This window comes from Mus pahari, chromosome 18 (genome assembly GCF_900095145.1).
Source record: "Mus pahari chromosome 18, PAHARI_EIJ_v1.1, whole genome shotgun sequence".
Classification (NCBI taxonomy): domain Eukaryota; kingdom Metazoa; phylum Chordata; class Mammalia; order Rodentia; family Muridae; genus Mus; species Mus pahari.
Window position 1 is genome coordinate 46,146,852 of NC_034607.1, and position 21,441 is coordinate 46,168,292.

General features: G+C 42.5%; 2 protein-coding genes across 5 annotated transcripts in view; one reads left to right on the forward strand and one right to left on the reverse strand.

Annotated features, from left to right (window-relative positions):
- Dhx57 (DExH-box helicase 57) overlaps positions 1 to 10,545 on the reverse strand; it is a 49,312-nt gene extending 38,767 nt beyond the window's left edge. Inside the window, exons 1-3 of one of the 4 annotated variants that reach the window (XM_021217714.1) lie at positions 10,134 to 10,545; positions 3,801 to 4,039; positions 979 to 1,137 (exon numbers count right to left, since the gene is read on the reverse strand). In XM_021217714.1, coding sequence (XP_021073373.1) covers positions 979 to 1,137; positions 3,801 to 4,033 — 392 coding nt within the window. In that variant the 5' untranslated portion in view covers positions 4,034 to 4,039; positions 10,134 to 10,545. Of the gene's footprint in view, positions 1 to 978; positions 1,138 to 3,800; positions 4,040 to 9,511; positions 9,539 to 9,805; positions 9,917 to 10,133 lie in introns of those variants that run through there. The other 3 variants (XM_029531312.1, XM_029531313.1, XM_021217715.1) reach the window with 3 other exon arrangements.
- Morn2 (MORN repeat containing 2) lies at positions 10,296 to 19,110 on the forward strand. The gene is made up of 5 exons (XM_021217716.1): positions 10,296 to 10,414; positions 14,263 to 14,316; positions 16,287 to 16,393; positions 17,386 to 17,522; positions 18,895 to 19,110. Exons 4-5 carry the CDS (start codon positions 17,386 to 17,388, stop codon positions 18,995 to 18,997), a joined length of 240 nt encoding a protein of 79 aa, XP_021073375.1. The 5' UTR covers positions 10,296 to 10,414; positions 14,263 to 14,316; positions 16,287 to 16,393; the 3' UTR covers positions 18,998 to 19,110.
- The last annotated feature ends 2,331 nt before the right edge of the window (positions 19,111 to 21,441 follow it).

Consider the following 21,441-nt stretch of genomic DNA (forward strand, 5'->3'; position numbering starts at 1 on the left):
AAAAAAAAAAAAAAAAAAAAAAAAAAAAAAAAAAAAAAAAAAAAAAGAAACACAGTGTAGAGGTAGGGGTGAGAATTAAGAAACGATTGCACTTGGGCAGCTAGGTAAGATATTAAAGCTTGATCTAGAAGCTGAAGAATTGGCTCAGTGGTTAAAAGCACTGGCTACTTTTTCAGAGGAGCTGGGTTCAATTCCCAGCACCCAAATGGCAGCTGATGGCTGTCTTTAACTCCAGTTCCAAAGAAGCTTACAACTTCTGGGCTCTTCCTGTACCAGGCAGCAAGTGGTACCCAGATACACAAAAACCCCATATACACTCAGAAAAAAAAACAAAAACAAAAAACAAACATTTATCTTGCTAGGGAGTTGGTGTGGGTGGGAAAGCTGAGGCAGGAGAACTGCAGTGAGTCTGAGGCCAGGCAGGGCTGCATGAGCAAGAACTTGCCTCCACATTTGCTCCTAGAACAAGCTTCTACTTGTTAGTATACATTTTTAGTTGGAATATTTTCAATACAGCACTAGCATCCTATATTAGGCCTAGAGACAAAGCAAGATGAGCCAATCCATGGTACTGCTCAGGATGGTGCGAGGACACTCAATCTAAAGCTGTGGCTGGATAATTGCTCTTGTATTTCTCTAGCCTCACTTTCAGCTAACTGTATAGCCACAACAGGCTCTACACCAGCAGTTCTCAACCTGTGGGTCACGACCCTCACTGGGTCGCATAGCAGATATCCTGCCTATCAGATATTTACATTATAAGTCACAACAGTAGCAAGGTAATAGTTATGAAGCAGCAACGAAAATAATGTTATGGTTGGGGGTCAGCACAACATGAGGAGCTGTATTAAAGGGTCGCAGCGTCAGGGAGGTTGGGAGCCACTCCTCTTCTCTGATACAGTACCCAGAGCTGAAGGGCCATTTGCATTGCCAATGTGTTCTCCTCAGTATAAAATGTACTCAAACAAGATACTTTACTCGGATCCCGCGTCCGCACCCTGTTCCTGCAGATCCCTCAGAAGGGCTTTCACCTTCTCCTGATTCTCTGATGTCATGTGCAGCGTCTGAAGGGGCACTTTGGCTTTGGGCTTCCACTTAGGCCGTGTCTCTCCTTTGCTTTTGTTATTGTCGCAGGGCCTGAATTAAAGTCACATGCTCATGAACAAAACTTTGATACTCTTATCAGAGCTCCCAAATACTCACAACACACACCGACAGCAGATGACATCAAATATAGAGAGAGTGTTTTTCTACAGTATTTACTGGATTTCCCTAGCTACCAGTTGGCATTTTCCTCAAACTCCTTTAATTTTAAGGAATCCCAGCCTACTCTCTGACAAAGACATGTTTGTTTGTTTGTTTGTTTGTTTTTGAGACTGGGTTTCTTTGTGTAGCCCTGGTATCCATCCATGGACCTTAAACTCAGAGATCTGCTTGCCTCTGCCTCCCAAGTGCTGGTATTAAAGGCATGTGCCTCCACCACACAGCAGCAGTGACACTTTTGAAGGGCCACTATCTTATAGAAATTCTTACAACCTGAATTCATCTTATCATTTCTCCGAAATTTGAGGGGTCACATGTTCCTATCTCACAGACCATTTATTTACATATCCGTATATTTTACCTTCCCATTTTTTTTTTTCTTTAAAGACAGGATCTCATGCAGCACAGGCTGGAGTCAACTAGTTCGGTAGCCATGGATCTCCTCAGTGATCCTCCAGCCTCCCTCCACCTCCCAAATGATTGGATATCAGGTGTGGTCCACCATGATATCCCATTCTTCATCTTAAAGCCACCTCTATTTGGAGACTATACCAACCTCCTTATTTCCTCCAGTGATTCATTCCATCATTTACCTTCTTTTAACTCAACTTACCTGGTACAGGGCTATAATAGCCCAAAGAAAAAGGTCCAATTTTCTGAGTATCAGAAAGGCATATGTTGAAGAGTGGCAGCTGTGGCCAGAGTGACTGAAATGTCCTACACTTGCTTCAAACCACTCTGTGGTTTTCTTTGTTAGCTAAACTCCCTCTACTGCCCCAGGGCCATCTGCAGTCAAGTCCCTCTGCTCTAACTACCACAGTGACTTACTCTTGTCTCGTGGCTCCTTGCACTTCCCAGGCCTTCTGAATGTATTCCTGACTCAGGGCTTCCCACTTGCTCTATCCCTCTACCTTGAATGGTTTCCTCTCAGAGAGGCTCATGGCTGGCTCTCTCTCTTCTTGTCTTTGTTCAAATGAACCTTTTTGGTGGATTTCCACATGACAGAAACTCAAGTCTAGCATTTTTTTACACACCTACCTCACACAGCACCATTCTTTATATTTCTCAGTAGCACTTACCGCCTCTGTGATACACTTAGGGTCCTTCTTTTTTAAGAATCTTTTATGAAGATAAGTACATGTTTACTTACCTATTGCTCAATTCTAGTCTGTAAAACATTACCCAGGACATAAAAGGTGATCAATAGCTAGCTAATGGGTACTTGAACAGGCAATACTCTAAGACCTATCATGTATGTACTTTGAAAAACAAAAGATCTGCATTTAACTCAAAAGTTAGGTCTTAAGCTAGCACATAAAATACAAATATACTTTGGAACAACTCTGACTCAAACTTCCCTTCCTTCCTCCCTCCCTCTCTCCCTCCCTTCCTTCCTTCTTTCCTTTCTTTTTCGAGAAGGAAAAACATGTAGGTTTTTTGGTGGGGCACCTGGCAATCCTGCCCTTTTAGTGATCATGTATGAAGAATATGTATTTAAATCCTCCAATCAGACTCATTACAGCAATTCATTTGGTAGCCAGTTTAATGACTTATAGTCTCTGTCTCTTTCCCTTTTCTGAATGCATACAGTTGAATCCACTTAGGCTAAAAGCTCAGATGATCTATGATATCATCAAGCCCTGCACCCAATTATAGTCCTTCCTTACCAACATTCAGAACCGCTATTCCTGTGAATATATGTATGTTTAATGAAGTCTCTCTACCTCTAAGAATCCCATATACAACTTAGTACAGTTTAGGAGTTTTTATTTATAGGGAATTTTATATTTACACTGCATAAGACATATTAGCTACATTTCCTTTGTTACCATCCACTCGACTAACTAGCATTCTGTCTATTCATTAATTAGAAGCTGGAGCTGAGGAAGGTTGATGACACCATCTGTTACTGGTCACCACGTGCAAGGCCATTAGTGATGGATCATCCAGGTGGACAGATGAAACCCATCAACTAGGAAGACACAAGCGGCTTACAGTTGGGGCTGTTAAATTTTAACAATCTATGGAGTTTACAGAAGATTTTAAATTTTGTTGCACTTTTATCTCTTCTAGTATTTACTTTCCTAGAAACATTTAACTCAATAGTAACACGACTTCTAGTTTCATTGTCACAAGGTAGCAATTCAACCTACTTAAAAATAAAAATAAAACCCCTATTACTTACCACCACGCTTTAAAAAAGTTGTGAAGAGAGACTGCCAGAATTTCAGATGAGAACAATAACCAGACTGGAACTACTTACCCCCATGCACTTCTTGGCCAATGGTTGTACAACATATTAGGAATTGAAACCGTTTCTGTATCTTAACATTCTAATGGTCTAACAAAGGGCTGGCAACATGGCCCACTGGGAAGAGGTGCCTGCCACCAAGCCTGATCATCTGAGTTCCATCCCTGGGACCCACCTGGTAGAAGAAATCCAACTCCTGCATGTTGTCCTTTGACCTCCACATGCATACCAGAGTACACACATATAAACACACACATAAATAACATGTAAGGGAATACATAATGACCTGGAAGGGTGCTTGGGTTCAGTGAAGACACAAAAGTCATCGCCATCATCCCAAATTCTATTTGAGGCCTTTCTACTGCCGCCGCCACCACCTCCACCGCCGCAGCTACTGCCGCCACCACCTCCACCCCCATGAGATTTATTCATGTGACCTTTGCCTCCTCTTCCTCCTCTAGAAGATCCCTTTCCATCCCCTTTGCCTGGCTTGCCTTTTCTTCTTACTGAAGAACTCATTTTCACCTGAAAGACAAAAAAATTAATATAGATACCATAAACCAAAAATATAGTGGCCATTTTTTGATCAAAGTTACAGATAAAGCCTACTTTAAAGAAACAAAGAAAATACACATTTAGAGGCAGAATGGCTAAATTTTTCTTTTCTTTTCTTTTCTTTTCTTTTCTTTTTTTTTTTTACAAATACATGCACCTTAGGACTAATATTTAGTAAGTTTGTCTGACACACATTATTTTTTAATATTTATTTATTTATTTTATGTATATGAGTGCTCTATTTGCATATGTGGCTACATGACAGAAGAGGGCATCAGGTCCCATTACAGATGGTTGAGAGCCACCATGAGGGTGCTGGGAATTAAATTCAGGAAATCTGGAGGAGAAGCCAGTGTTCTTACCTGTCCAGCCCCATATTTATTAGCCAAGAATGTACTACAGAGACATATGGGGGAAGCTAAACACCCATATGCCTTTAATCCCAAGAGGCAAAGCCAGGTGGCTCTGTGAGTTCGAGGCCAGCCTGCTCTACAGAGTGAGTTCCAGGACAGCCAGGGCTACACAGAGAAAGCCTGTGGTGGAAGACAAAACAGATGTAGAGCAGTGGTTCTCAACTTCCAAAGCTGCAACACTTTCATTCGGCTCCTCAGGGTGTGGTGACCCCTAGTCATAACATTATTTTGTTAGTACTTCATAACTATAATTTTGCCACTGTTATGAATCATAATGTAAATATCTGATAGGCAGAATAATTGAAATGTGATCCCCGTGGGGTCCTGACCCACCGGTTGAGAACTGCTGCTCTAGAGAGATCATCAAAATACACTAGGAAATAGTTAATGGTTAATTCAAAAGGAAAGCATCACAGAGTAACCTAGGAACAGAGGAACAAACACAAGACGTTTTGTTAACAACTAGAACGTGATGATGTGCATACTCCCACTACCTCAGTAACAGCAACAAATGTGAGTGGGATAGACAATCCAGTCAAAAGGCTGTCAGGCTCATTTCTTTTTTTTTGTTTTTTTTGTTTGTTTGTTTGTTTTGGTTTTTCGAGACAGGGTTTCTCTGTATAGTCCTGGCCATCCTGGAACTTACTCTGTAGACCAGGCTGGCCTCGAACTCAGAAATCCACCTGTCTCTGCCTCCCAAGTGCTGGGATTAAAGGTGTGCGCCACCACCGCCCGGCGTCAGTATCATTTCTTAAAAGGCAATAACATATAAATTCAAAGATACAAACAAAAGAATGGAAAAGATGAGGTAAATATTTGAGAATTTATGTTCCAGATACATTATGTGCTAATCAGAAACTAAGGAGAGGCAGATTAGCTATATGAATATTGGATAGGGTAGACTATAACAAAAATGTTATTTTAGCTAAAAAAAGGATACATCATAACAATGAAAGGGCCAACTCAGGAGGATGATATATAGTTACAAGCAGATGTGTACCTAAAAGTGAAACACCCAACTTCACAAAGCAACAACTATAAGAAACGGGGAAATAGACAATTCAGTAACACCACTTTCCATAATGGTAGAACGAGTTCAGGAGCATTTAGGAGAGAAGTCTTTTTTTTTTCTTTTTTTTTTTCTTTTTTCCCCCAGACAGGGTTTCTTTGTGTAGTCCTCCTGGCTGTCTTGGTATTTACTCTGTAGACCAGGCTGGCCTCAAATTCAAACTCAGAGAACTGTTTGCCTCTGCCACCTAGCTAGAAAGTCTTAAGTACCAACACAGACATCACAGACATACCATCCCACAACAAAATAGCTATTCAATTACTTAAGGAATGTTGTCTAGGATACACCGTGTGCTAACCTGTAAACAAATCTCACTACTTGTTGTTGTTGTTGTTGGTTTTTGGAGACAGGGTTTCACAGCCTTGCCTGTTCTTTAACTCAATTTGTAGACTAGGTTGTCCTTGAACTTACAGAGACCCTCATCCCTCTGCGTTTTGAGCGCCCACGCCTGGCTACCTCAATACATTTCCAGAAGACAGAAATAACACAAAACATACTCTGCTACTAAAATAAAATAAAATTAGAAATTAAAAGCCGGTACAAAATTGGTTAACCCACAAATACATGGAAATTAAAACTAGATCTCTTAGTACTTTTTCTTCAAGATCCATCCTGGCTTTATATATGTACCGAGTGTTAATTTGTCTTCCGCTCCTACACCTAGAAAGCTCTTTGGAGGCAGCAACTGTGTTTATTTTGATTGCTACTATATCTCTAGCATATGTAATACCTTGCAGAAAGCAGAATTAGACATGTTCTAGGGTATGAATGAAGGTTAATGATAAATTTGTGTAAGAATGAAGATTCATGCATTAATTTATCTATTTTACAAATACTTATTGAAAGATTATGTGCCAGATCTTGAAGATTTAACGGCTACAACAAAGCTCATGCCTTGTGAAGAAGCATACTTTCTAGAGGATATGGTAGATAATAAGCGGGTGTACAGTCAGTTAGGACTGCTATAACAGAACAGCTAAGATTGAGTAATTTACTAAAGCTGTGTTTGGGCTCACAGTTGTGTGGGCTGGGACGTACACAGCACGTGGTATCTGAGAAGATGACAGTCGGAGTCTGTACCACATTTTGGCAGGGCAGGGGAGAAGCAGAGAAAGGAAGTTTAAGGAAGAGTCAAAACACAAGGGAATACCTTGCTTTATAATAACTATCTTGTGAGACTGGTTTCTCTCCCTTGCGGTATTAATCTCTTTTAATTATCTAACCACGCTTAAAGAATCCAACTTCTAATACTGGTAATCAATTTCAACATGAGTTTTTTTGAGGGGACAAATAATATCCAAACTATAGCCACAAATTTATGGTTGTTCCCCAGAGGTGGAAGGCGAGTCCCTTTGCTAAAGGTTCCATGCAGTTCAGACACAGGGCCCAGAGGCCCTGAGCTGGATCTGACCTGAGAGCCCCCTTCCTGAGGACTGGCTTTGATGGTACCAGAATGCAAGCTTCCCAGAGAAGGAAGTGAACAGCAGTTTCACCCAGTTCCATCCTGGCTTTAAGGTCTATGAAACAAAACAGCCATCCTGGTGCAATGACCCTAAGGGGAATAGTGACATGCACACCTTGGTGGTACCAACAGTTCTCTGATTGGAACTGAAGCCTGATCAACAGAGGGAAAATCATCTCTGGGACTGAAAACCAGGCGAACTCCTCAGGGCTACTGACGTCATGGATCTTAGAGCAGAACTTACAGCTGCTACTTTACCAAATTAATATAATTTCTAACTACACTGCAAATATTTATAGCCACAGGTTAAGTGTAGTTCTTGATAGAGTGCCTTGGTTGTAAAAGCAGAATGCATATGAGGTTATAGCTAACCTTGTTCAAACCATTATCAATGAGCCACAGAAAGGAAGGGATTTGCTGAGACAGCCAGTCCCCCAAGATAGGCTGACTCCACTGAGCCAACAATACCAGGAAGGAGAGGCTCATAGGTAGACCCCTGGAGCTGCATTAACTCCCTCAGTCCCAAGCCTCTCTCTCAACTCCAAGTATTCCCTGTCCTCCGAGACACCCCCTTCTTGTGGAAGAGTGTCTGTCTTTGAGGTTTGAAATAACGGTTTCACCTGCTGAGGTCAGCCTCAGGTCCCTCTTTGCCGCCAGACACTTTACTTTGAGCTCTGAAATCTATCAGTTCTCACCCCTCATCAAAGAAACCTCTCTGTACAACAGACACAACCACTGCAGAAATTCACAACTGATCGAAACGCTGAGAACAGAGATTGTGTGGTGTCTAGTCCCAACTGACTCACCCACAACACAACTGCTGAACCTCAGATCAGGGACATTACAAAGGGATTGTGAGAGTGAGAGGAACCGGAAGTTTACTGTGAGACTGGTCTCCAAGAAATGTCAAAGAGGCTACCGGAGAAGGCTCATCAGCATGGCTGCCTAAGTAAGACCTGAACAAGGACACCAATGGAATGCGAACGCAGAAAGGGGAAATCTCACAGAGCCTCAAACCTAGATGAGGAACTATATGCAGCTGTGGAATGCTGGGAACGGGAGAAGAAAGCGTCTTCCTCAGGGAAGAGCCCCTCAACTGTTTATTCAAAACCAAGTGGTCAGCTCTAAGATCATATACATACAAATAGCGTTATACAGACTGAGCAGGCTATTTATGTATTTAGGAGTATATATATATATATCTCCACAGACATACATGTGCATATATAACAATAATAAAAGGAGACTACGGATACAAGGGAAAGCGAGGGAGGTACAAAGGAGGGGTGGAGGGAGGAAAAGGATGCAGAGGAGATGAATTTATTATTTCAAAAAATATAAAAATTATTTAAGAGAACAAGGCCATTACAGAGTAGTTGATGAATGCCTCGCCTGACAACCTATGAGTGGATATAAGAATAAGTGGAGAAAGAGAGCCATGAAACACTTGTGAAATGAAGCAGCAATGACAGAGGCGAAGGCTTCAAGCTCAGAACATCAATTAGAGCCCAGGGCCAGGTGCTGGGATGAGGCCAGAGAGCACAGGAAGGAAATAAGAGTTTCAGTTGGGCAACTATTATAGTTATTCTGGTTAGAGAAAAGAAATGCAGTGACTTAGAAATGTTGGAGAGGAAGACATAACGTGTTTTCATTGAAACTCCACTGGCTATGGGTGGTTCATTAGCTAGCTCTGGGAAGACAGTTTCTCCAAGGTGAATAGGACCCCCAAATGGCCAAACACCATAGAGAAACCAAACAAGACATAAATAATGTCCTCTTTCAATTTAAAATGTAAAACTTGCCAGGCAGTGGTGGCAGACACCTTTAGAGGCAGGTGGATCTGTGAGTTGGAAGCCAGCCTGGTCTACAGAGTGAGTTCCAAGCCAGCCAGGGCTACACAGAGAAACTGTCTTAGAAAACAAAATCAGACAACACCCCTCAATTATTTCAACTACTCTCTAACCCTAGATCCCCACTAGGTAAGAACATCATAAGTCCCAACTACGAGTTTTCGAAAGGACAGCAGTACACTCACAAAACCATAATGACATGAAATGATTAACATGTGACTGAAGAAATGGCAGAAACTGAATTTCCCCTTCCCCTCCATCCTTCCCTCCCCCACCCCCCACCTTTATGTCTTTCCAGACAGGGTTTTCTCTGTGTAAATAGCACTGGCTGCCCTGGAACTCGCTTTGTAGACCCGGTTGGCTTCAAACAGAGATGCGTCTCCCTCTGTTTCCAAAGGTGTGCACTACCACACCCAGCTGCATATCGGGTTTTTGTTTTTTTAATGTAGGAAGAAAGGAAAACATCAAACATCTTACCACCCAAACCATCCAGCCGGGGTCAATTCATACACTGAGAAATGGTTGGGGAAAAAAAAGGCAAGAAGATTCTGTACTGACTTAAAACAAGTTGCCTCACACCAACACAGAAAAGATTACATTTTCAACTTGAGCTGTAATTTTCACCCAAAAGTCTGAACCAAGATTTACCGATTATAGCGGCATCCGATACCACATTCCCCAGACGTTTTCTGTAGAATACAAATTAGGTTGTATAGTCCGCAGGGAGGAATCCCACTATCTATCTAGCCTGCGAAGATTTCGTCTTTCTGTACCATAGACACTGGATCTAAGTTTGGCTTTAAAAGGATCCTTTGTTTCACACCCAAGTTTGGCTCCCACGTACAGCATCGTCAAGATAAGGTGATGAAAACTGAACCCACACCGCTTGCCTTCCAGGCAAACCTCTGACCACTATACATCCCCCCAGCTCCATTCAGATACCTAGTCATGCAAGGTCCCTTTCTTCAACATCCATCTTTTCCAACCCTCACCCCAAACAGCCCCTCGGGTCGCCACCGAGCCACAGACAGGAAATGGGGCTAGCGCCCCTCCTTTTCAACCCTGCTCGGAGCCTCGGGTGTGGACGACCTCGACTGCAGATCCCGGGGTCCCCAGGATTCTGCAGGTCCCGGTTCACTGGCCCTGGGCTGACAGGCAGGACCATAGGGGCTGCATGGTCCTCGGATGGGATCACTAGAGAGGGGAGGCGGCAGGCGGGCCTGGCAACCCCGAACCCGCGCGGCCCCGCACATGCCACGTCAGGCCGTACCTGGCTCGTAGCGTTGCTGGCTGCGGAGCTCAGGAGGCGGCACCCAGGGTCGGGGTCCCAGCTGGGTTCGGCCTCCCTCTTGGACCTCACCCGCAGCAGCCGCCCCGCCCAGGCGTCTTCTGATTGGCTGCTTGCACGTTTGCTTCCGGGTGAGAGGTCGCCCGGTCGCCCCAGCAACCGAGGCCCGCTCTGTCCTAGAGCCCAGCTCCCTCCAGCTGCCGAGCTGGCGAGCCTAGGGGAATCGCAGAGTCGCGAAAGCCTGTCCTTCACGTCTCCATCAAGTGAGTGCGTTCCCTCCCAAGAGCCGATGGACCCGGAGCCAGCCGCAGCATCCACTCTGGGGTGGAGGGGCGCCGACAGCCGGCGTCGGGGGATCGGGAGATACAGCGTGGGCCTCCGAGTCTGTGGGTTCACTGTGTCTCCCTCTCCGGATTTGTTTCCTTTACGGTGCCAGAGCAATGGCTGAGGTTCCTGCTAACTCACACAATCCAGAGATTTGAATGTGGAAATGTCACCCCCTTATTTAGAGGATATTTTATTAGTTTCTGTAATCGAACTCACGCAGATAAGGTTTTACCTATGTAATACAGTGAAGTAACCCTGTACAAATGGAAGAAAGTAGCTTGATGTTTCTAGACTAATATGGCTGCTGATTTCGGAACAATGACAACTCAACATGGTTGAAAGCACAAGTACAGTTTTCAAAAATTAAATACACACACACACACACACACACACACATATATATTAGCAGTATGTTATGCATCAATAATAACAGCTTTTCCGGGTCCTGTAGTCATCTAAACAAAATTGTAGACGTCTAGCCTCGCCTTAAAAACAAACAAACAGAAAAACACCACCAAACAACTAGAAACAGCACAGGTCTGTGACCATTAGGGTACCAGCACAATATATATACATATTTAAGAATATGCATACACATGCATGTGCATATATATATACACATATATATAATTAGCTTTTAAATCTCTGTAAAGAAGACATTCTGAATAAAATTGGAACCATCTTTGATAAAGCTACCAATACATATCATGCAGCCGCAGGTAGAAGATATTTCACATTCACATGATACAGCGCTGCCCCACATTTGTAACACTAGAGGGCGCAAAAGGCATTTGAGACTTCTTTTTACTTTTTTCAGCAGAGGGCCAAACGCCAGTGTGACATAGCTCTGTAAAAGAAGTGCACTCTTTTAGATAGGATTTCCTTTAAGTAGTGTTCAAAGTGTTACTCACGAAACAACAAACAAGCAAACAAAAACAAAAAAACTGAAAACAAAAAAGGGGGAAAAATTTCCCCAAGATAAAGCCGTACAAGATTATGCTCATCAAACGTGGCAATCTGAAAAGCGGTTGAGGACTGCTTCGTTTCCCCGTATGATCAGCTGTGTTTAGTAGTGTCCTGCTTAGTAGGCATTTAATGATTGTGTCTTAAGAGCCATTCATTCCCTAGATAAGCATTTTCTGTTTAAACTCAATACCGAGTCGTGTGGTGGGAGGAAATTTAATGGATCTATGGTCCCGATTTTAGGGTAGGTGACTGTGACAGGAGACAAACACATAAGCATTGTTTTAATAAGACCTTGAGTCCTGGACCCGGAGGAGCTTAGGGATGAGATAACGTCAGAAAGACTTTGCAGAAGGGCCGTATCTGACCTAGGGAGTATCTACAGAGTTAGACACTAACCTGCATGGCATACATAGGTCCATCATTTTAGTCAAAAATAAGAATGAAAAATTGAGGTGCACCGGCTAGTTTTGTGTCAACTTGACACAGGCTGGAGTTATCACAGAGAAAGGAGCTTCAATTGGGGAAATGCCTCCATGAGATCCAGCTGTGGGGCATTTTCTCAATTAGTGATCAAGGGGTAAGGGCCCCTTGTGGGTGGTGCCATCCCTGGGCTGGTAGTCTTGGGTTCTATAAGAGAGCAGGCTGAGCAAGCCGGAGGAAGCAAGCCAGTAAGAAACATCCCTCCATAGCCTCTGCATCAGTTCCTGCTTCCTGACTTGCTTGAGTTCCACTCCTGACTTTCTTGGTGATGAACAGCAATGTGGAAGTGTAAGCTGAATAAACCCTTTCCTCCTCAACTTGCTTCTTGGTCATGATGTTTGTGCAGGAATAGAAACCTTGACTAAGNCAAATTGATACTAGCATAGTGGGGTATTCCTGTGACAACCTGACCATGTTTTGGGGAGGACTGTGGAAGGACTTTGGAACTTTGGGCTAGAAGATCCATTCAGTGTTAAGAGCTCTGTGGGATGTTGTTTAGGAGCTTGGAAGATAATGTTTAGAACAGTGCAGAAGATGGAGGCCTGTCTTGTATAATTTCAGAGGGAAGATTAAAGACTCTTTTCAGGGCCCTGGCTGTTTTGATTATGAAGATTCTGTGGTTCTGGTTAGCTGGGGCTGAAGAATCAGCTGTGATTAACAAGATACCAGAACTACTAAAGTGAAACCTTTGTATTACTGGGACTATTGATGCTGGTTAGCTGGAGCTAAGAAATTAGCGGTGATTAAGAAGAGACCAGCATCATTGAGGTGACATCTTCTGGGAAGTGTTTTCTGAGAACACAGAGGCTGTGTTCCAGAGATAGCCAAGGTTGTGCCTTGTGCTGCGACTAGACTTAGTAATGTGTAAGAGTTACCTACGTGGTACTGGTTTTGAAGGCATGAAGGGGTCATGCAGAGCAGCTGAGGTTCGGCACTGTGAAAGGCCATGGAAGGCCATTGGTGAAGGTGCAGCCTCAGTTGCAATTGATGACCCAGGACTGAAGGGGTCATGCAAAAGAGTTGAGGCTTAGCACCATGAAGAGAGCCTATGAGAGGCTATTGTTAAAGCCAAGTTACAGTGGAAGACAGCAGTGTTTGGAGATGCCAGTATCATGAGATGACTACCAAGAACAGCAGCAGCAGTGGAGTACAGGCAGCTGGAGCCTAGAAGACAACATGTGTGCTACAAAGCACAGGGCTGGAGAAGTGACCCAAGCCCTTGGAGGAGCCCAGAAGATCGTGAGTTGGATCCCAGACATTGGATGGTTAGAGATTGATTTGCTTTTGATTGTGACTGTGCCCTGATATTTTTCCCTCTTGAAGGAAGTATTTTAGTGAAGCCCACAGCTAAGAGACTTTGAATTTTAAAAGATACTGGATATTTTAAAAGGATTGAACTTTAATATACAAGATTATGGGACTTTTAAAGTTATTTAGATCTTGGGGATGAATAAGAAAGTAAGGGTTGAGGCTTACTAGTGATGTGTTTGTGTGTCAAGTTGACAAGGGGTCAATTGTACTGGTTAGTTTTATGTCAACTTAACACAAGCTGGAGTTATCACAGAGAAAGGAGCTTCAGTTGGGGAAATGCCTCCATGAGATCCAGCTGTGGGGCATTTTCTCAATTAGTGATCAAGGGGTAAGGGCCCCTTGTGGGTGGTGCCATCTCTGGGCTGGTAGTCTGAGGTTCTATAAGAGAGCAGGCTGAGCAAGCCAGGGGAAGCAAGCCANTAANGAACATCCCTCCATGGCCTCTGCATCAGCTNCTGCTTCCTGACCTGCTGGAGTTCCAGTCCTGACTTCCTTGGTGATCAACAGCAGTATGGAAGTGTAAGCTGAATAACCCCTTTCCTCCCCAATTTGCTCCTTGGTCATGATGTTTGTACAGGAATAGTAACCCTGACTGAGACATGAGGTATAATCCATTTTTCTAAGGTCAGAGAAAGTGACGGAGTTAATTTAGCCCAATGCCAGAGCATGGTTGCTGTATTCTGTTTCTACCCAAAGAAGACACTCACGATTCCAGAAGAGCATGGCACAACTGCGGTGGGCACTGTCGGCAGATCTGGTAATCTGATAAGCATTGTAAAGCACCCACTACTGCCTGGCTTTAAAAAAAAAAAGTTAATTTTATACTAATAAAAATCTTATGAAATAAATCGAAACAGATCATCTAGGGAAGATAATTTATTTCCTCAGGACTCTACACCAGACAGTAGAAATGCCAGTGTGTCTGTGTGAAGAGAATTTATCTGAATATTACTGAAAGCACGTTTGTTGTAGGTCTCATGATATTAAACTATTTAAACTTACCTTTATTTTCTTCAATCTCTTAAAGCGACATCAGAAGTATATAAGATAAAATTTATATTTCCAAATGGAGACACATATGGTAAGCATGCATTTTAATTATCTTTTCATATAGGAAATTTGTTTTACAAAACTTTTTTTTCAATTCTATGAAAAATTTAATTGAAAGTTAATTTTCAAAATCTTCTCTAGAAATATCATAATATTTTCCTTTCTAGTAATGCTATCTTGTAAAACACTATCATAACCAAATTCATATGTTTGTTATTTCTACAATTATAGGTGCCATTTTAAATACCTAATACTCTCTTTCTTATTTCTCTGAAGGCTATCTACCTAATTTTTCCATAATTCACACGTTCAGATTATACATACATACATCCAGTTAATTCCCCCTCAATGGGGTTGCAAAAACCCAACCAAACAACAATGACAACAACAAAAACAAATATGCATCAGAAACAAACCTTTGAATTGGCATTTATAATAGTATATACCACAGGAAGGCTGAGCTGCTGTCATTGTGCAGGGCCCACTAGTGACAATGCCAGTAATACCTCATTTATACTCTCATGACAGCAGTCATTTCAACTCTATGTTTCCAAAAAATGCTACTGTGCCCAAGAAGGAACCATGTCTACCTGATTTTATATCTTGAATCCAACTTTCTCTTGTCTTTTTCTACTAAAACTTGCCCTAAAGTACAGAGGGAAAACAACTTTCTAAGCTATAAACTATTGTAATCATATTTACAGTGGTAAAATAAGACACGCTAAAGTTATCCCATATCAACGGCAACCTCCCAAATCAATGCTCTTGTTTTTTAAATTTATTTATTTATTTATTTTTACAGTTCCCATCCTGGTCCACTCTCTGACTGTTCCACACCCCCTCACCCCATCCCCGTCTCCATACCCACACACAAACACCCCACTCCAACATAGCTCCCCACTCCCTGGGGCCTCCAGTCTCTTGAGGGTTAGGTGCATCTTCTCTGACTGAGTTCAGACCTGGCAGTCCTCTGCTGTATGTGTGTTGGGGGGGCCTCATATCAGCTGGTGTATGCTGCCTGGTTGGTGGTCCAGTGTCTGAGAGATCTTGGGGGTCCAGGTTAATTGAGACTGCTGGTCCTCCTACAGGGTCACCCTCCTCCTCAGCTTCTTCCAGCTTTTCCTTAATACAACCACAGGGGTCAGCAGCTTCTGTCCATTGGTTGGGTGCAAATATCTGCATCTGACTCTTTCAGCTGCTTGTTGGGTCTTTTGGAGGGCAGTGGTGATAGGCCCCTTTTTGTGAGCACACCATAGCCTCAGTAATAGTGCCAGGCCTTGGGGCTTCCCCTTGAGCTGGATCCCACTTTGGACCTCCTTTTCTTCAGCCTCTTCTCCATTTTTGTCCCTGCAGTCCTTTCAAACAGGAACAATTATGGGTCAGTTTTAACAGTGGCATGGCAACCTCATCCCTCACTTTATTCTCTGTCTTTCTCCTGGAGGTGGGCTCTACAAGTTCCCTCTCCCCACTGTAGGGCATTTCATTCGAATCCTGAGAGTCTCTCACCTCCCAGGTCTCTGGTGCATTCTGGGAGGTCCCCTCCCCCACCTCCTACCTCCAGAGGCTGCTTGTTTCCATTCTTTCTGCTGGTCCTCACGGCTTCAGTCCTGTCCTGTTCCTCCCACACAATAGCTGATCATGTTCCCCTCTTCCCCTCTTCCCCTTCCTGTCTCTCTCTTTTTTTTTTTTTTTTTTTTTGGCTAATATCCACTTTTATTGGTATATTATCCCACTTAAGTAGCAGACATCCTAACAGGCGAATAGACATTTAAACCAAAACCATTCTATCTAGATAGGATACCTAAAAAACCTGAGGAGTCTGTCATCCACCCTGACTTTCAGTTTTAGTCCTAGAAAGCCAGAAAAGAAAAGGCCAACCAAGCCCACATCTGGGGTGCAGGGCGGTTGTGAGTTGGCTTCAGCATAACTGTTACACCTACCTAAGCCCACAGCCCCCATTTCAGAGCTCAGGGTCACAGCTGCGGGCTTCCTCCTCACTAGATGGTGACTGCACAAGAACTACCTCTGGGATCTGTGAGAGAAACGGGACAGGCACCCACACCACACCTAACGGGGTTGTCTACACAGGAAGCTGGAAAGATGACAAGGTATCCTTATCATGCTTAATTCTCGTAGTGGGTAAATAATCCTATGGGTTAAATGATTCCAAGCATTTTATTACCAGTCAAAAGTGCATTGATTAAAGCTAGTTTATTGACTCACAGCTGTAATCTGATTATGGAGGAGACTAAGGCATGAGGATCCCGGATTCCTGGGCTGTGTTGCAAGACCTGTGTTCAAACTAGATTCTGTAAGGAAGAGAAATGGTTTTAGTGTCTATTATTCTACACATAATGTTAATCTCATGAATAAAGCTAATATTATTATCTTTCCCAGATTCCATTCATTGAGTAAAGCCAAACATTATTTTTTTTCCCCATTTACTCTTCTTGACAACCTCATGAGAAAGGTACCATTAAAACTCCTTTTTTATAGATGAGATAAATCAGACTCAGGTTTTTTAATACAGATGGTGGGTGATAAAGTGGGAATGTATACCTAGGTCTACTTTAATACAAATTCACATTTAAGAGATCATCATATCTATTTAGGTGTGAGTGTCATGACATACATGAGAAGGTTCTCTCTATCTACTACAGGAGTCTCTGGGATCACTCTTGCTCACCAAGCCTTCTAGTCAGCCTCACACCAGCCTTTTATCTAAACTCTGGTCCTCATGTTATGCAGTAGACACTTTTCCCACTGAGCCATCAGCGTACCCCAGATTCACAACGACAGTGTAATGTTTTCTGAAGTGACTACACCAGTTGCTTTTTAAGACTTCTGATGAACTTTGGTGGCTTGAGGATTCTAATTATCACCATCTTGGTCCCTCATATGTTCAGATAGCCCAGATTCAGAACATTTGAGTTAGTAGGCTTCACAGAAATACACGAGGGGGAGGGGTGGGGGCGGATAATGATAGAAATGTCTGCTCTTTGTGGAAACAAGAAGTGATACAAAGTTAATGAGGATGTTACTAAGAAGCTTGTGGGTGTAGTGTAGGCTGGGTTCTGAGCATTTCCTTTCTTACAATCAGATGAATGGCTTTGGAAGACTTGAACATTTTTCGGGAGCTGTGTATGAAGGACAGTTTAAGGACAACATGTTTCATGGACTGGGGACTTACACATTCCCAACTGGGGCAAAGTACACTGGAAATTTCAATGAAAATAGGTAACCTTACATTTTAAGAATAATTACAATTCTAAAAGATTCTCTTCAGTCATGCTTGTTAAGTAGTGTATTTAATTAGTGCTAAGTAGTCTTTATGGCATATTCGATCTCTACAAATGGCTGAGGAATGTAAGAGGGGAGGCTGTAACCATTCTAGCCTTCCAAAGTGCAATATCATTTTTGGTAAAGATGATTAGAGTTTCTCTGTGTAGCCCTGGCTGTCCCAGCACTCACCCTGTAGATTGGGCTGGCCTTGAACTCAGAAATCCACCTGTCCCATGCCTCCTCAGAGTTAGGATTAAAGGTACACACCACCATGCCTGGCTGATTATTAAACTTCTACCTCAGCCTCTGTGGTCTCTGTAGGGTGAGGGGAAAAATGTGTGATTCTTGAACAAATTTAGCCCAAGAATAATTTTCACCTAAAATAATTCCTGTGGTTAATTCATCCTGACCTGATGTGTATGAATATTTTATTATGATAACTTTAAAGTATAACCAAAATTAGATAATGTTAAAACTATAAATGCACCTACTATTGCTCTTTCTGAGTATACGATTGCAGAAAATATAAAAGTGAAATGAAGCATAAGCATAGTTTTATAAGCTTAATCTCACTCCATACCATGCCACTCTAAGTTCATTATGAGGCTGGGGTGCACCTTAGTTGATAGAGTGCTTGTCTAGTGTGCATGAAACCTTAGGTTCAAACCATACATCACATAAAGTCGGGCACAGTGAGCAGCTCATGGCTGTAATCCTAGCACCTGAGAGTCAGGGTGGGAGGCTCAGAAGTTCAGTAGCACCCCTGGCTACACGAAAAGTTTGAGGCCAACCTGAACTCCAGGAGACCCTGTCTCAAAAAGAAAATACATTTATTTATAAATATCCCTTTTACAATCTAGAAATGAAAATGCTATCTAATTGTTATGAAGTCAGTGTGACATTTCTAGGACTCCATTTTTGTAACAAGGGCACATAAACTATTTTCACTTATATTAATAAAGAGAGGAAATGATAACTTATGGGCTAGAGCCTATTTCCACCACTACAGTGGGATCAAAAGAACACTACCCAAGCACAGAACCTCAAATGGAGCTGATGACCAAGAAATACTTGTTAAGTAAATGAGTGTTTGGGTCAAGCCAGATAACCAATACAGTTTTCAAGTTTTAGCCGATTGCTTGGTTTATATTAAGTTAAGTTTATTTGATGCTGAGTCCACTAGCACCACTGTTTGTATCTAGACAGTGTGTGTTTGAAATAGTGTGTCTTCCTAGTGTATGAAAGCAGTCCACGTAGTCTTCGACTCCACGTAGACTGTGAATGACCAGTCCTGACTAATTAGCGAGCTCACTTCTCACTTTTGCAGGGTAGAAGGTGAGGGAGAATACACTGACATCCAAGGCCTGCAGTGGTGTGGTAACTTCCACTACACAGCTGCTCCCGGTCTGAAACTAAAGCTCTACATGTAGACCTGCTGCCTTAATGCTGAGATGTGGCCTCTGCAACCCCTTAGGCAAAGCAACTGAACCTCCTGCTAAAGCAACCTGCCCTCTTCTGTAAGTCCAATAAAGCTGTCGTGCACTTATGCCTTTGTGAATTATGTATATGTATGTGTGTGAGCTCATGTGTGTTTATGTGCATGTGTGTGCACATGTGTTTGTATGCATGTGTGTGTGTGTGTGTGTGTCTGTATGTACTTGTTCATGCAGGTACATGTGAAAGGCAGAAGTTGATATTAAAATGTCTTTTTCGGGCCAGGTGATGCTAGAACATGCTTTTAATCCGAGCACTCAGGAGAGGCAGGCAGATCTCCTGAGTTCCAGGACAGCTGTGGCTACACATCTTTAAAAAGAAAAAAAGTCCCTTTTAATCACTTTTCACTTTTTTTTTTTTAAAGACATGGTCTTACTATAGAGCCATGGCTGGCCTAAAACTCGCTGTGTAGACCAGGTTGTCCTCAAACTTACAAAGATCTACCTGTTTCTTCCTACCAAGTGCTAGGATTAAAGGTGTTTGGCCACTAGATTCAATCTTTCCACCTCATTTGTTTCTCAACGAACCTGGAGCTCACTGTTTCAGCTAATTTGGCTGGCTGGTGAGCCCCCAGGACACTCCCTGTCTCTGCCCACCCCCCGCTGAGCACTGAGGTTAGGCACATCCCAGCATGCCTGGAGAGGGAATCAGAGCCTTCACATTGGCAAGGCAAGCACTTTGCCCACCGAGGCATTTCCCCAACTCTTGAATTGTATCTTCATTAGAAAATGACTTTAAATAAATTGTGTGAATCAACTCAGAGTTTATGCATGTTTTAAAAATGGAGCCGTATCATCCACACACTGGCTAAGTCACTGTCTAACTCTGCACCTCAACTTTCATCAACCCCTCCCTCCAGCTTGTGCCTTCAGGTTTATTTTGGAAGAAAAACATTTTTCATGAGATATCCTTTATAGTTATGCAATCAGTTGGTCCCCACTGGATTGGTTTACAGTTGTGGTAAAGCTTAACATAAAATCTGTCTTTTGAACAAGAACTTAAATGCAGTACGTTGCTGCTGACTGTAGCTGCCATGTTGTACAGCTCATCCCTAGAGTTTATGCTTGACCGACCCCTGAACACAGAGATTAGCCACTACCATTTCCTGCTTCAACCACTATGAACGTGGACATTTTACATGCCTTATAGAAATGACACAACATTTGACTGGCCCTTATAATATCCTGAGTGGTCAGCTGTGTTATATTACAAAATTTCCTTCATAAAAAGCTGAGCAGTATTCCACTATATGTATCTATTATATGTATACATTATATGTACTTCTCTAAGCTGGACAATCTAAGCTTGGCTATTGTGAACTGTGCTGCAGTGAACATAGAAATGTTCACTCGAATCTTCTGTTAGAGATGCTGATTTCAACTCATGTGCATAAGTACCCAGTAGGATTGCTGGATCACAGAGTAGGTCTGTTTTTGTCTCTGAGGGCCCTCCTTGCTGGTTTTCTATAGTGTGAGTGTATTTCTACTCACAGTATGTAAGGCTTCAACTTTTTGCACATCTTTAGCAACATTGTCTTTCTTCTTGTTGACAGTGGCAGTAATTGGTTGATCCGCCTAAGACTGCTTGGCACTTGATTGTATGTATAACCCAGGCTATCCTCAACTCATGATTGTCCTCTACCTCCTGCATGCCAGCTTTACTTACAGCAGTCCTGTGTGCTTGGTTTGGTTTTAGTTTTGTTAGCGTATAGGATAGTTCTGTGTTAGCGTATGGGATAGTTCTGTGTTAGCGTATGGGATAGTTCTGTGTTAGCGTATGGGATAGTTCTGTGTTAGCGTATGGGATAGTTCTGTGGTTTTGCTGCTAGCCACCCTGACATGTACAAGGTGGTAGCATGTTGTGGTTTTGATTTTTCTTTTCCAGAGATTTGTGAACTGAGCATTTTGCATGCTTGTGGGCCTTTTGCATCTTTTTTGGAAAAACATCTACTCAGGTTCTTAGTCCAGGTTTTAATTGAATTATATTTTTTCTTGTTTCTTTTCTCTCCTCCCTCCCTCTGCCTTTCTTACTTATTTTTCTTTTCTTTTGAAACCAGGTATCTCATGTATTCCTGGCTGAACTGAAACTTTTAAATTTTTTCTCTTACTTTATGTATATGAATATTTTTTTTTTTTTGCCTGAATGAACCTCTGTGCACTACAAAATGCATGCAGTTCCTGTGGAGGTCAGAGGTTGGTGTTAGATCTACTGGGGTGGAGGTACAAATGGTGGTGTGATTCCTTCTCATGGTGTGTGTGTGTGTGTGTGTGTGTCCAAGGTCAGCATGTGGGTAGTGCTCTGGTTTCCTCCTTTCATCTGTTTAATCATCTTCTTCTTTTTAAAAAGATTTATTTACTTTTATTTATATGTGTAGCTGTCT

Coding starts and splice junctions, on each gene's coding strand:
- Morn2 (XM_021217716.1), top strand. CDS start 17,386: ATGAATGGCTTTGGAAGACTTGAACATTTTTCGGGAGCTGTGTATGAA. Junction 17,523..18,894: donor GGAAATTTCAATGAAAATAG/GTAACCTTACAT, acceptor TCACTTTTGCAG/GGTAGAAGGTGAGGGAGAAT.